The 15,299-nt window shown below is 43.6% G+C and overlaps 1 protein-coding gene across 8 annotated transcripts in view; it reads right to left on the bottom strand.

Moving 5' to 3' along the window:
- The window catches only part of NRG1 (neuregulin 1), a 503,801-nt gene extending 493,273 nt beyond the window's left edge, over window positions 1-10,528 (bottom strand). For 6 of the 8 annotated variants that reach the window (XM_083593317.1, XM_083593316.1, XM_083593320.1 and 3 more), the window contains exon 1: window positions 10,263-10,528. In XM_083593317.1, coding sequence (XP_083449443.1) covers window positions 10,263-10,419 — 157 coding nt within the window. In that variant the 5' untranslated portion in view covers window positions 10,420-10,528. The remainder of the gene's footprint in view (window positions 1-10,262) is intronic. The other 2 variants (XM_083593308.1, XM_083593303.1) reach the window with 2 other exon arrangements.
- Window positions 10,529-15,299: the final 4,771 nt, after the last annotated feature.

Genomic DNA, 15,299 nt, shown 5'->3' with positions numbered 1-15,299 from the left:
GCACAAAGACATGAACCCCCACTTTAGTAGAGAAATACTTGAGAATCTGCAATTAAAATTATGCTAGAACATAGAAATTGAGGCGAGGAGGAGTATAAGCTTCCTTTTCTCATTGCCACCATAATTTCTGAGGGATAGTGCTATTTTAAATATTGTTAAATATTATTTTTGTAACTACATATTTCCCCTACTGCTAATGTTTAAAAGAGGCCAGTCTATGGCAGTATCTAGGTAGCATCTTACTCAGTGGATGATTTTTAGAAAGTGTTTTAGGAACCAGCATATGTTCAAAGGGTTGTGGTGCCACGGGTACATGGTTGCACATGTGATGGGGCTGCCCCCAAATGAGAAAAGTTTGGTTGGAGATTTCACGTGTAATAGGCATAATTTATATGTACTTGTTACCAGATGCTTGAGGCCTGTTACTAATGGGCTACACCCTTGATAATATCAGTTGTGAAGATCATGATTTGATTCAATGAGTGATTGTGTCAGAAAATATTTGTACTGCTGATTATGAAATATACCAAGAATTATGGAGTTGGTTGATTAAACTATGGGATATAGCAATAATGCAAAAAAAGCAAGTTATTTAAAGCTAAAGTTAACTACCAGAGGGTTATATTTTCATCTAAGTGATATTCATTTATTATGTTTTAAATAATATGGGCAGATATACAGCTTGGAAAATATGGCTGCAGGAGAAGAAAAATATTTCAGTTTGGTGCAATGACATGTTTTCCCCCCAGATTTTTCCAGTTCTATCTTTGCTTTTATTTTTGTATTATGCATTTTATACTGAAAAACGTAAAGCAGGGACAGTTCTCCTTTGTAACACTAACTGAACGTGTCCATTCCTACCATGTTTTTGTTTCAGTTCACTGTGATAGGAAATGAACATTAGAAGAACCTGCTATATCAGGCCAATGCTCTATCTAATCCAACACCCTGTATTCACAGGGACCAATGAGATACCTGTAGGAACACACAAGCAGGACTCAAGCACAGCAGCACTTTGCCCAACTTGTGATTCCTAGCAACTCGTATTCAAAGGCATAATGCCTGTGACAGTTGAGATAGAACATCTATTGTTTAGTTTTCTCAAAGGTCACTTGGGGAGGATTTTAATCATTGTAAGACATGTCTGCTTTTTTTCCTATACAGGTGACTGTTGCATGTTTCTTTAAATAAGCTTTGGAATCTTTGCAATAACCTGAGTGGGTGTTTCACTCTCGATGACAAAACATTCTGTTTCAAACATTTTGTCAATTATCAGAACAATAATCTCACCATTGATCAGGATAAAACACAGCGGCTCTCTAAATTTACTAAATAAAATAAATACAACTGCATAGTCAAGGGTGAACTTTAAATATTGATGCAACTTGCTCCAAGAGATGAATTAAACATATAAGTTCCAGAAAGAAGTGAATCTTAATATATTGTTCCTCATTAAGAAGCGTTTGTTCTACACATTCTGTAGTACAATTCATTTTAGGTGTTTTAAGATAGTCACTCATGTTGTCTATGACTCACATTTTTTTGTTGCAGATAAAATAATCATGGCACATTGTAATTTAGATTCTCATTGCTTTTCTAAAGATAATCTTGGCACAAGGAGAAATATAGTACTGCAGTTCCGGAACATTACACAATAAAATATGACTTATATGTGGCAATAGACATAGAATAAACACTCGGAATCTCTAGATAGATAATTGCACCCATTATCAGAAAGCCTTAAAGGTATATTTTCAATCAAAACTAAATTAAACAATTGTGCAAACAATGGCTTTGAGTTTCCACACTATTCTAAAGTCTCTTTCTTTAATCCTTATTCCTTTCTTCCCAGTAAAGAAAAAGAAATCTGTTTTCATATTTATAATTACTAGTGATAATATGAATGTAGCAGATGGCAGCTTAACTGATTAGCATTGTTTGATTCGTAACTGGACAAAGTAACTTGCAAAACGTTTTCTGGCTTAAGAACCCTATTAGAATTGTTCCTTAAGACCACAAAAACTCCATTGACGTATCTCTGCAACCACTGCACATATGAAACAACATTCAGCTGGTTTTATTCAGGAAACTAGGTCTACTGAAATCAGTGAGCTTATTTCAGAGGTAGAGACACAAGTAGCCTGCACTACAGTCATGTAATCCACTCACTTAATCAGCAGTAGGATTTACATTCTTTAAAAAGTGTCTGTACAACGTACTGACAAGCAGTGTGCACTGCAATCTGACATTTCTGTTACCTAGGGTACATCCATATGGTGCTTATTTCAGGGATCAGATGTACTCAAGCAGCATTATGAGACCCACACAGTGCAGAAATGAAAAAAGAGGCAGAACACAGCAGCAGTATCTGCTCCTGGACTGGAGACTCTGTAGGATCCCAGCACATTTAAATATTGGATATCAAGAAGCTAGCTAGCCTAGAAATTTCCCCCTGTCATGCTCATTTTCTATTCACAGGGAATACATATATTGGGGCATTCAAATATTCAGTCTCCCTCACCAATAACCTGAGCTGGTACCAAGCTTAAGAGAGATGATTTGGAGATCTGGTCCATATGTTCTCTTTTTGTGATTTCTCCATAGGATACTGTGAACATAAAAAACAATTAAAAATAGTATCCTATTTTAATGTGGGTGATATGAGTTATGTACATATTCCCATAATGTACTCAGTGGCAGTAAGTTTCCTTAGATACTCTCCCCTTTTCTTATTTTTTCTATATTTTCTTATATGTATTTTACATTTGCACTTTGTTGGAACCAGTAACACACACACACACACACACACACACACACATACACACACACACACACAGAAGCATCTTGACTCTAAAATGTGGGACCAACTTGGACCCTGCTGAGTCTCTTTCCTCTTGTTGGTATGGTGATGTCCTAGATGAAATAAAATGTATCCCTCTTTTCTGGGTAGACTTCTCGCTGCTCCCACTTTTGAGCATACATAGCCACCATATGATGTACCCGTTTGTTTATGTTTAATATGGAAGCAATATTTAACTAAAACAACTCAGATTGCCAGCTGAATTACATAACTTTTAGTTGACTACTCCTCTACCATTTAACTGACGAAATGATGATCGATTACATTTAAAATGAATGTACAAAAGTGGCAATATATATACCCATTTTGAGATAATGAAGATAATTGAAGATTATTTAGAACTGAATGAGCTGCAGCTACCAGCCATTCTTAGAAAGAAAAGTGATCTGTTAATATTGTCTTTTTCATTTTGTTACAGCTGGGGTAGGGAACTTTTTCAGCCTTAGAGCTACACACATTTCCTCACAGGGAATGTTTGGGGCATCATATTCCAGTGCTAAGTGGGGCCTGAGGCAAAAAATGGGTGTGGCTTCGTACAATAGGCTACATTTCAGTCACACAAGTCAGAGACTTCTACAGCTGTTGACCCACCCACCTGCACCTCTCCATCCTTCTTCACCCAAGCATGCAGGAGGCGTTATCACAATTAAATGGCACAATTACAGTAGAGGTAAAGAAGGGTTCCGTGCAGGCCTGGTAAGGCATGTGACCTGGTGAAAGTCCTAAGGTTTAGACAGAGAGGCCTAGAGGGATGCATTCGGACTCTAGACCTGAGGGTTTTTATTTTATTTTCTTTTATTCATTTATTAAAGAAGACGAAGAAGAGTTTGGATTTGGTATCCTGCTTTATCACTACCCGAAGGAGTCTCAAAGCAGCTAACATTCTCCTATCCCTTCCTCCCCCACAACAAACACTCTGTGAGGTGAGTGAGGCTGAGAGATTTCAAAGAAGTGTCACTAGCCCAAGGTCACCCTTCAGCTGCATGTGGAGGATCCCCGTGACGGGGTGAGTTCCCATTGCTCAGTCCCTGCTCCTGCCAACCTAGCCAAACTTGCTGGCTTGGAGACAGTGATTGGATTTTTTCAAATGAATATGCACACCTCAGGCAAGGATGCTTCTCTCAATTTCCTTATCTGTCTTCTGTAACTCCAGGCTCAAAATCTGTTACTGGCACATTTATTTATTTATGGGGGTGGTGGTGGGATGGGGGATGGGGTGCATTCCAAATGAGTGTGATGGGAGATAACTTCTGAAATGTTAAAGATCTTTAAAGAGTTCCTTTAAAAAAACCTCTCGTGGATAACTATTGCATTTGCATGGAGCTTGTTCCAGCCAATCAGAAGGTCAACAGTTCGAATCCCCGTGACGGGGTGAGCTCCCGTTGCTCGGTCCCAGCTCCTGCCAACCTAGCAGTCCGAAACCACATCAAAGTGCAAGTAGATAAATAGGTACCACCCCGGTAGGAAAGTAAACTGCATTTCCGTGCGCTGCTCTGGTTTTACCAGAAGCGGCTTAGTTATGCTGGCCACATGACCCGGAAAAACTGTCTGCGGACAAACGTCGGCTCCCTCAGCTAGTAAAGCGAGATGAGTGCCGCAACCCCAGAGTCGTTCGCAACTGGACTTAACTGTCAGGGGTCCTTTACCTTTTTATACATATTTACCTAGGAAAGAAGCCCACTGAATTCCTTGGGACTTGCTTCAGAGTAGACATGCCTAAGCTTGCACTGATTTAGGGACAATGATATTTACAATATGCTCTTTTGAGACTTGTTTTGTTTTGTAAAAAAGAAAACAAGTTTGTTAACCTCAAACCTCCTGAGAACTGCATAACTCCTGTGTCTAGGAAGGTATGTATGTCACTTCCATTAGTACTGAGTCTGTCTAACCTAGTATATAGAGATGAAAATATACTCCCCAGAGTGGGTAAATAAGGAAGTGAACTATTTTTTCAGACAGCTTTTCAAATACATTTAAAATTGATTGTACATAAGGTTTCCCCAGGTGACTATATTTCAAGTTTTACTCTGTTAGATGAGACAGGATTGGGGGGGGGCACCCAAATAACTGTCTTGATAGATACTGAATCTGAAAGAATGTAAGAAGTTAAGTAAGTAATGAAGGCCCTCCTTTATGTGGCTTTTAGCAGACTCAATGCACACATTTAAACATAATACTGATGCACATGCAGGCTATCTTGGCTATTGGCTAAGTCTGCTTCTGCACTCTTATATGTAAAACAGGCAGTAAAGTTATTGCTATTCTTAAAGCTTACCACTTAATACAGCTTTATAAGAAATCTCTTTAGCTCTGGACAGAAAATCCTTTGCAGCAATATTTTATGTAAATGGAGGCACATAGTCAACATACACTGACAAGCGCAATGTTTTGCTTTTAGAAATCCCTCACAGTAGGTAAATGAAACAAGGCAACAAACTACAAGAAAGAAATAGAAAATGCAAATGACTGGATGCCTCAAAAACAGCAGATCAATAGGCACAAAGGGAATCAGTTCTCCAAATACCTGATATATATGAACACAAAGCAAGTTCATGCATGCTATTAATTAATCTTCTCCTGCAGGCCAAATCAAAACACGTAGTACAGAAAGAAGACGCCAACTTTAATTTTGGCTGGACTTAAGGCTGCTTTGCACGATTCAAGAGAGAAGTACACAGATGTTTCTTGGCTCATTTAGAGTCCAATCAAACAAACCCTGGGCCAGATGGTCCCCTGTAATCAACTGCATGGCATTCCCCTGCCCGTTTTTTCTTAAAAAGGACCCAAGTAGAAGGCACTGGAATGTATGTAGGACAAAGGAACGGGAGCCATCCACAGGGACTAGGAAGCTACACTGTATGAAACAGATAATCAAGGGATATGTAAAACATCTGTGTATAGTGGTGTGCAGTAACAGCTGGTCAACAAATTATGCAGACTGAAATGGTTCTACTTCTCAGCCATAACACTTCAGATTGCAGGTGTGGAAGACATGCTTCTGAATGCTTCTCCACAGACCAAACCGCTCCCCCCCCCCCATCTATGCTAATATATCAGAGAAAAGGGTTTGGTATTGTCTGATCCCTGGTTTATTACACAGAGTGAGCTTTTTACAGGTTGAGTCTTTTAAAAAGGCCCCGTAGAACATGTGTACTCTGTATCCACAGGGCCTCTTTTAAAGGACTCACCCTATATATCTGAACTTTCAGGAAATATCACACACACAGAGAGACATGTATAGTCTAATGTTGTACAGTCCAGAATTCTAGCACTTCGGTATTGGTTTTCTTTTAGGGTGGTAGTCAGCGCTGGCCAATAAAGCCCTAACGAACTGCTAGATGCAGCTATCAAGTGATCAAGATTGGGAGGAGAATGCCCACATTTACCAGTAACTGTTGGAAGGTGGCAATGGAGACAAAGGGCACTTCTGCCAGCACAGGGTAACTACACTGATATTGATGGGCAAGCCACCCCCAAAGTTGCTATATCAGTGCGGGAAGGGGGCCAATCAACAATCTAACACTTGCACATGGCTGCAGTGCCCACCACCTGCTTTCAATGCCAAATCCTAATGATTACCAACCAGTAAAGGAAGGAATTGACATCCCCCCCATAACTGATTGCCCCCCAGAAATGGCTGGCATTTTCCTCTAGCTTGACCAGCTGCTGCCAGTGTTAGAGAAGAATCGTAGTAAAATATGCACTGCGTGGAGAATGTATGGTAGCTGGCAGCATCTCTGATATTGGAAGCATATGATTTATATAGTGTGGACTTTATGCAACTAATGAGAGAGTAAGAGTGCACACAGCTAATCATTTGTACATTACAAAACAGGCAGATAAACAGCTTCTCCTTCATTAGGCAGCTTGTGTAAGTTTTACCGCAGCATGAAAAAAGAGCTTTATCTGACTGCTTTGATCTCTGTATAATCTATAACCCATGATGTCAATAGAACATCTTATTTTGAGTAAGGAGCAACCACATCATTAAGGTTTACAGTCTTTATCTTTGAGTTATGTATTACTCCTGAAATGCAAGTAACTTTCGTGATGGTTGAGATAATACCCCTTCTTCTGTGAGATTTTACTTCAAGTCAAAAACCAGTTTTCTCCTACAATCCTGAACTGGGAAGTGCAGGGGGGGGATCCTCTATATTTAAAGTATGGTGTGTGGGGGGGAGAAGGTTGCTATTAAAAATTACACTTATAAAGAGAAAGGATTCATTCCTTTCAAAATTAAGTAAACAACAACATGAAATTAAGAACTTTATTGATAGATGAAATAAAACATACCAATCTATAAATAAAATCTCCCAAGCATGAGACCTAGTTATCTAGATTCAGAAGTTGGCCTTTTGAATATATGGTAATGGATGTTCTCTGTAATTAATACACCCTGACAAACCATATCAACCACTAATCATATAGTGAATCTATTCTAACAGACCTCACAGCTAAATATAGATTAAAACTCAAACTATGGGTACAGCTTCTCAGTGTGCAAGCAAAACATGGTTACAGTTATTCATCAGCTTTAATTTTACGTATGCTCAGCACACCAATCACTAGATGCAGTGGCCTCCAAAGGCAGCAGTTTCTATCTTCTGTTAATTCACACATCATAATTAGTACAAGCAATAATTTACAAGCCTATTTTAAACATTGTTTCTGATTCCGAACTGCTGATCAATAGCAATCCATGGTTTATCTGTTCAGGCATCACACTAAACTGTAGTTAAACTTCCATTAGTCATGATTCAGCATGGTATTAGAACTGAACTGCTGAGTTTGAAGCTAGAGATTTTAATGCCATCTGATATTCCATTTAACACTTCTCCACCATTATTCACTAAATACTGTTATAACAGATGGTTTACCCTAGTCCTTGACTTGAAAAAAAACGTTTAGGGCCTCACTGCAGTGTCTAGAGCATTTGGAGCTCACCAGGTTTGACTTTTATGGAAGTCAAAGGCTGTCAGATGCTGAGAAGTCGCAGCAGCAGGGTAAATTCAGTTTATTACAGACTAAGCAAAAGGGGTGGAATCCTATCTTAAGATGAAAGGAGGCAGTAATCCTGACTCAGTAACTGCCTTAGATAGATGGTAAATATTTTAAATACATAAACAAGCATCAATTTATGGACAGAAAGGGAACTGAGACATCAGCAATGATACATCAGCCATTCTCTCATTAATTTTTCTGGGAATGGCTAAACTCAATATGGTTAAGGCAAAAACCTGCTGAGAGCCCCCTCCACCTCACCAAAGGGTGTTATTCACATTTTATTACCTAATCAACAGCAGATACACACAGTTAACCAACACCACAACCTACATTTTAAAATTCAAGTTCTGCAAAAAAAAAAAAGAGAAATTGCCATCTTTATGTTTTCACATTTCAAGCTGAGAAGAAACTCGGTCATGCTGTATATGTTCATTTGCATACTTCAGGTCCACAGCAGGAAAAAGGGAACAAAAACATTCCACTCTGGTTAACTCTTATACGTTAACTCGCCTTTGCATATTTCCTCATTTTCCATAGAACGCCTCAACTACTGAAGTATTCAGATTTTTAAACACACACACACGTGTGTGTGTGTCTGTGTCTCAACAACAACATTGTATCCTACATGTAATGGAATATATATTTCAAGTTAGCTTGCAGATCACAGGAGCCTCAAAACTGTTGTGAATGAAAGTCACAGGAAAAGCAGAAGCTTTATTAATGTTAACACACCTGTGAGATGTATGACAATGTTTTGGAATAGACAAGAATAAACAGGATTCTAATACTCCCATAATTCTTCCCCCACACTTAATTCATATTATGCCAGTGTCTAGTTTTGTTTGCAGCAGCCCAGTTCATTGTTGTATCTTGTTTAATCACACCAGAAACCTTACTACAAAGGATTGATAAAGACATGGTCTTTTCTCACTGCACCATAAGAAAAAAACAACCTGATGTAGAAAAATGTTCAGCTTTTATATCAGCCAATATGTCAGGTCCCCGCAGAGTATTTCCCTTGTTTTACAGTGACATCTATCCGCCAGTCCTGGGGAATCCCGACGTCATTCACTCAACATCAGCACCGTTTAATGTGGACAGCTCCCTTCTGCAGCCATTCTGAAGTAATTTGGCACAGGGTAGCTAGAAAATGCCGAAATGATTATGGTAACAATTACGAATTAAACAAACAGGAAAACAGAAACCGATTGAGTTGAGGTGAAAGTACACAAAATGAAAAGGATCACCAGGATTCATGGATTTGGTTGGTCAGCCTCAGCAGCTCTGCCTCCAACAACCATTTACGTTCTCCCAGCCACAAAACAAAATCATCTTGAAACCCTCACGTTAACAAGAGCTGACAGACTGAATTTCAGGTGCTATAAAACAAGACAGGGCACTGCATTTGCAAACAATCCAGTTAAATCCAGTGGCTTTCATGAGTACTAACACATCTAGAATGGGAGGGCAGAATTACATCCAGAGGGCTGTTAACATTTGGCAGCCACTGAAATTCCAGAAGCTGGGGGAGAGAGAGCAATTGCTTCTTTTGTTGAGGGAAATGATTTTGGAGGCATCAGAAGACTTTAAGGGTGGACACAACGTGAGCACTTGAAAAACGGCTGGGCCCTGCTGGATTTATTTACAATACATATCCAATTCCCATATGCCAGAGGAGATCCAGGCAAGGAAGTATTCGCCACGACCAAAGAGCAACCTTTCCAGATACAACATGCAACCAAATTCTTCCTTCGTTCTTCTTCAAAAGCCTACAGCTTCATCTAAAGTTACACATCCAACAACATACCAACGTAAACAAGGGTTGGCAAGCATCACCCCACCAAGCACTTTCCTCCTTCTAAGAAAGCAAACACAGACAAACAAACAGCCAAGGCCTTTATTCAGGTGAAGTAAAGACACCCTGCCCGGCACCAAGCAGCCTTCCAGTTCCCTCCCTCTTTCTTGATGGCCTGAAATGCAGCCCTCCCTTAGCAAACTAACTAAAAAATAAATCGGCAGGAGAAAGAGAGGCTCCATTCTGTTGCAGTAATATACCCACTCTCCACAACCCCAAACTCGTAGCCTGCTTGTTGCTGTGCGTATAAGAGAGGGAGCTTTCGCAAAGTTTCCCACCCATGGCTGGCACCCAACTTGAACGACCTGCGATCCACATCCACCTGCAAATCGCTCCAAAGAGGAAAGACCCAGCGCGGGCCACAAGTCCCACACCTCGGGGACGGAGGTGGCAAGAAAGAGGGCGAGCAGCGAAGGAACGAGGAACCAACCAACCTCCTCCTTCTCCCCACCTTCGTCCCCCCACCTGCCCCGCAAAGCGGATGCGGGCCAGCCCAGCGCAGGCACCGCTCCTCCTTCACCTCCCGCAAGCCAGCTCACTTACCACATCCCCGGGTGCACAGCGCCCTGCTGACCTCCTTCTTGAGACTCCTGCCCGTCTCCAGGGGCGGGGAAGACGCCCGGAAGAGCGGCGAAGGCGACGGCAGCAGCAGCGAAGGCGCCCCAGTGCCGTTGAGGCTGGAGGCGGCGACGGGCTCCATGAAGAAGATGTAGCGGCTCTCTTCCTTGAGGCTGCTCCCGCAGGCGGAGCCGCGCTCGGCCAGCAGCACCCACAGCAGCCCGTCCTTGCGCAGCCCGCCGCTTTTGGCCGGCCACACCTGGTGCACGCGCACCCGAGTCACCCAGGAGACGGGCGGCGGGCTGGGGCTGGGCACCAGCGCGCGGGGAGCTGGCGAGGGGACTGTCCCTGAGAAGGTGGTGCTGGAAGCAGAGGCGGCGGTCGGCTGCTGCTGCTGCTGCTGCTCCGGCAGGGTGAGGAGCGGCGGCGGCGGCGGCGGCGACGGCAGCAGCAGCAACAGCGACGTCGCTTCTTCCCCTCCTCCTCCTCCTCCGCCGCCGCCTCCGCCTCCTCCTGGCTCCACCACGCTGTGAGCTAGCACCTTGCCCTCGATCACCACGGAGGCGCGCCGGGCCAGCCCCTGCACCGAGTCCACGCTGGGCGGCGAGGAGGGGCACGGCGGGGCCGCCCCCGCCCAGGCCGAGGCGCCCAGCAGCAGCAGCAGCAGCAGGACGACGACCGGGCGCAGCAGGCGGATGCCACAGCAACAGCGGCGGGGGGCCATGGCCGGCAGGAAACGGCGAGGGCAGCCCCGAGCTCTCTTGGCGCCGGTGGCCGCCAGCGTGCTCCTCAGCCTCGAGCTTCGCCACCTGCGCGCAGCCTGGCTTGGCCGAGAGGGAGGGTGGGAGGGGGAGGGTGCCGCTGCTGCCGCCGCCACTGCTGACTGAGGAGGGAGGAAGAGGAAGGCGGGAAAGCGCCTGAGGGGCGGGCGGCGCGGGGGGGGGGGAAGGGGCCGCTGTTCTCTAAGCCCCACGCGCCTCGCCGCCGCCGCTGCGCGCAGGTGGCGACCGTGGCCGGGGAAGACGCTGCTTGATATTGCCCAACTGTTAGCAGTCCTCTCTAGCCTCTGCCGCCAGGAGCTGCTCCTGCAGTGGCTGAAGTTGACTGACTGAGGAGGCAGCGAGAGGCCGGGAGGCGGCGGAGTTGCCGAGCTGCTGAAGGAGCGAGGCCACCAGCAGAAGCAGCAGCGCCGGCAGCCATGTGTTTCCTGGGCTCTGTTTACGTTGCGCGCGGGTTCTGCGGGCGCCCTCTTTGGCGCGCGCTTTTACCTCAGCTGCTTAGGCTGTAGGGGAGGGGGAGGGGCAGCATGTTTTCCCCTCACGCGCCACGCGCCAGTTTTAATGCTTCACCTGCATAGAAGCTCCTCCCCTTTCTGCCTTAGCCTGACCCCTCCCCCACTTCACTAATACAGGGATGTGTCTGAGGATGCAACGTGATGCCTGAGCTTAGGTGCTGAGTACCTCTGAAGCATTGCCTTCAGTCACCACTACGGCCCCTTGGAGTGTGGGCATGATGACACTATTCTCCCCCACAGTCACGTGGGGTTATTTGTGTGCAGCTTGTTTATATGTGTGCGTCTTGAGAGAGATGCCTTTCAAACCCATCGCTGATGTGTAAACTTGGTCAGGCGACAAGTGTGGGTGCAGCTGAACCACAAATTAAACCCCGGGTCTGTACCACTACCCATGAATGCTCATCACCTGACGACTGTCTTGAGATGATGGGCATTCATGTGGGTCCATCATTAAGACAGCAATCGTACGTCCACTCTTGCCTAGGAGCAGTGCTATTTTTTTAAGAAAAAGAGGTGTGGGAACTCAACACGAACTCCTACCTCTTTCTCTTAGAATGGTAATGGTCAGGCCCACCTGAGAGGTGTCAGAACTGAGTTCCTGTGAATTTTGGCAGAAAAAAAGTCCTAGAGCAAGCATCATTTAACTTGGAATTACTCCTGAGTTGGCCTGCATGGGCTCTGCATAGTGAATGATGCATCGTCATGTGGTGCCTTCATGCGACAATGAGAAATCGTACAACAAACACCACAGATGGAGCTCATTATTACACTTACGCTGTGTTCATGCTCCAAAGCGTTCAGAACACCTTACACGTGGTTTCCAGGTGAGTTTGGGCCAAAGCTGCTTAGCTTTAGGGGAACTTCAGTGGTGTCAGGTGTCTCCATTTCAATGGAGGTGATTCATACATTCATGTCCATACGAATCTGAACATATGTGTTGTTCAGCCCTTAGAATGCGGACCCATAACAAGCAGCCATCTAATCTGATGGAATTATGAAAAGATATGTTTGGCAACAGTTTGTACTCGTTTGTATATAAACAAGGAGGAGAAATAGAATGTGTTGGCAGGGCTTTTTCCCCCAGCCAGAACTCAGTTCTGGCACCTCTCAGGTGAGTGCCATTGCCATTCTAAGAAAACAAGGGAGATGTTCATGGTGAGTTCTGGCACCTCTTTTTCTAGAAAAATAGCACTGTGTGCCATTGTAATTAGACATGCATCTCTTGCTTTTCATCTCCCTTCCCTTTCCTGGTTGACCACTGAAGAACCACAACAGAAGCTTCAGCTATATTTTACCTTCCCCCACATGATCTTAGGAGCTTCAAAGTAATAATGTACAGTTCATGCAAAGAGCTCCATAGTGGGAAAACTTTTATCTGGATGCCTGTGTTGACATGAAAGGTAGTGCTCTCCAGACAGCAATTGGGGCAGAATTCCAGGGTCCCACTCAGCAAAATGAGCAGGAGCCCCACTACCCGCCCCCAAAAGCAGCAGGGCTGATTTACTACATTTTGAGAATTAACTGAAGTAATAAACATTACCATCTAAAGAGGTCCCTGCTCACACACAAATGTTATTTGAAGTAATGCCCATTACTATCTAAAGAGGTTGGAGAGGCATAAAAGCACTGGGTCCAGAATCTAAAATTACTTAACTGAACTACTGAACATGAATTATTTCTCAGTCCATATGCATCCATATATATTGTTTTGTCATATGCAGAGAGGGGCAGATAAGAAGCGATATGAAGAATGCATTTTGAGTTATGCAACTTAACTTGTAACCTCCCAGCTGAGCAAAAAGCTATCTAAATTATTATTATTTTTTAAAAGCTATTTATAAGCAAACCTGCCGTATAGAGAGAGAAAGAGAGGGACTGATCAGGATTTTAGCCAAGGGAAGCATATTCCTTCCATTATTTTGACAAACCCACAAATATATCTTATTTGATTCAAATAATTAAATTGTGAGAACATAGAGTGGAACATTGTGTTATAGTGGTACAACCCCCCACCCCCAAGCAAAACTGTAGCACATTACTTTGTCATCCTAGCAGCAAATAAAAATCACTTTAGGCGAAACTCTAAAAATCTGTCCCTGGCCATGGTAAGCTCAGCTGTTAAGAACCAAGCTACCCCCTGCCTGCATAGCCTCTTCCTGGATCACACTAGTGCTTGTAGGAAAACTAGGAACTTGATTTCAGAAATATCAGGTTCTGCTTAACAAAAAGACGTCGCTTTCAGAGCCTTCTGGATCCTGAGGTTCTGTAGCATTGTTTTGAAATGTTTTTCAGGAAACATTATCTGGAGGCATACCGTTCCTAGTTTTCTACTAGGGCAGCAGAGCAGCCTCTGCTGACAAGTGGCTGTAGCTGCGTTTCTCAGCCACTTAATGAGAGTAAACAGCCAATCAATACCAACTGGGCAAGGATGGAGGGAGAGCCTGCCCATCACGGCTATTGCATAAATATGTCCTCACTGCCTCTATAGCTAGCCAGATGTCTCAAGAGTCAAGAGGCAGTAAAAATGCCTGCTTTCCTTTAAGACAAATCTAGCATTTTCTTTGCTCTTCTTTCTCCCTCGCATTTCATCTGCAACAAAAGATCCCTCCTAAAGTGGATTTGCTGTATGTTTATGTGCAGAATGTGGCCGCCCGATTGGTCCCTAGTGAAGTACCAAATATCAGGGCGATGCCTTCTATTAAATCAATGTGTGCTTATGGAAGAATATGCAAATAACAGAGGGAGAACCTCTTTGCCAGGCATCTTACAGATAAGTATAATAAAGCACCGGGAACTTGTTCCATTATAACAGTATCTCCAAGCTTCATACAAATAATAGCATAATACAAGATAATTAAATGGGTTCAAATGATAAGAAAGGAGATGCCAACTAAACATTAGGAATAACTTTCTGACATTAACAGCTGTTAAACAGCGAAATGGACCCCCTCAGAAAGTGATGGGCTCTCCTTCACTGGATTTTTTTTTAAAAAAAAGGTTGGATGGCCATCTGTCAGTGATTCTTCAGCTGTGATTCCTGCCTTGCAGAGGGTAGGAGTAGATGTTCCTTGAGGCCCCTTCCAACTCTGCAATTGTATGATTATAAAATCAACTCACAATATGAAGAACAAGAGTTTGGATTTGATATCCCGCTTTGAGGGGTCTCAAAGCGGCTATCAATCTCCTTTCCCTTCCTCCCCCACAACAAACACTCTGTGAGGTGAGTGAGGCTGAGAGACTTCAGAGAAGTGTGACTAGCCCAAGGTCACCCAGCAGCTGCATGCGGAGGAGCGGGGAATCGAACCCGCTTCACCAGAGTACGAGACTATTGCTCTTTACCACTACACCACACTGGTAATAAAATCTTAAAAACGATCCCTTGGTCTAACCACAAAAAACAAAACAAAAAACCAGCCCCAAGGGGCGAGGGAAATATTGACTGCAAAATGCTAAGCACATCAACCACTCCATGTAGTGTATTTAGTTATTTTTTGGCGTAGGTCGCCCCCATGTATATTTTAGGAAGCATGCTAAACTTTGCCCAAAGCAACAACATACATATTAAAGTTAGAAAATGAAACTAGGGGTTTTTCTATCAACCAGAAAAACAATGTGTTTCCGTTTAGTGTTATGGGAGAGAACCATGTCAGCCTTATTTCTACAAATAATCTCATTAACACCCCGCTGTTTTTGCAAGGTTCAATCTGACATAATTGAGGACATTTTAA

Source organism: Podarcis filfolensis, assembly GCF_964270895.1.
Source record: "Podarcis filfolensis genome assembly, chromosome: 17".
In the NCBI taxonomy this organism is placed as follows: domain Eukaryota; kingdom Metazoa; phylum Chordata; class Lepidosauria; order Squamata; family Lacertidae; genus Podarcis; species Podarcis filfolensis.
Note: the sequence above shows the minus strand (reverse complement) of the source record. Positions and strands in the feature narration are given on the sequence as shown.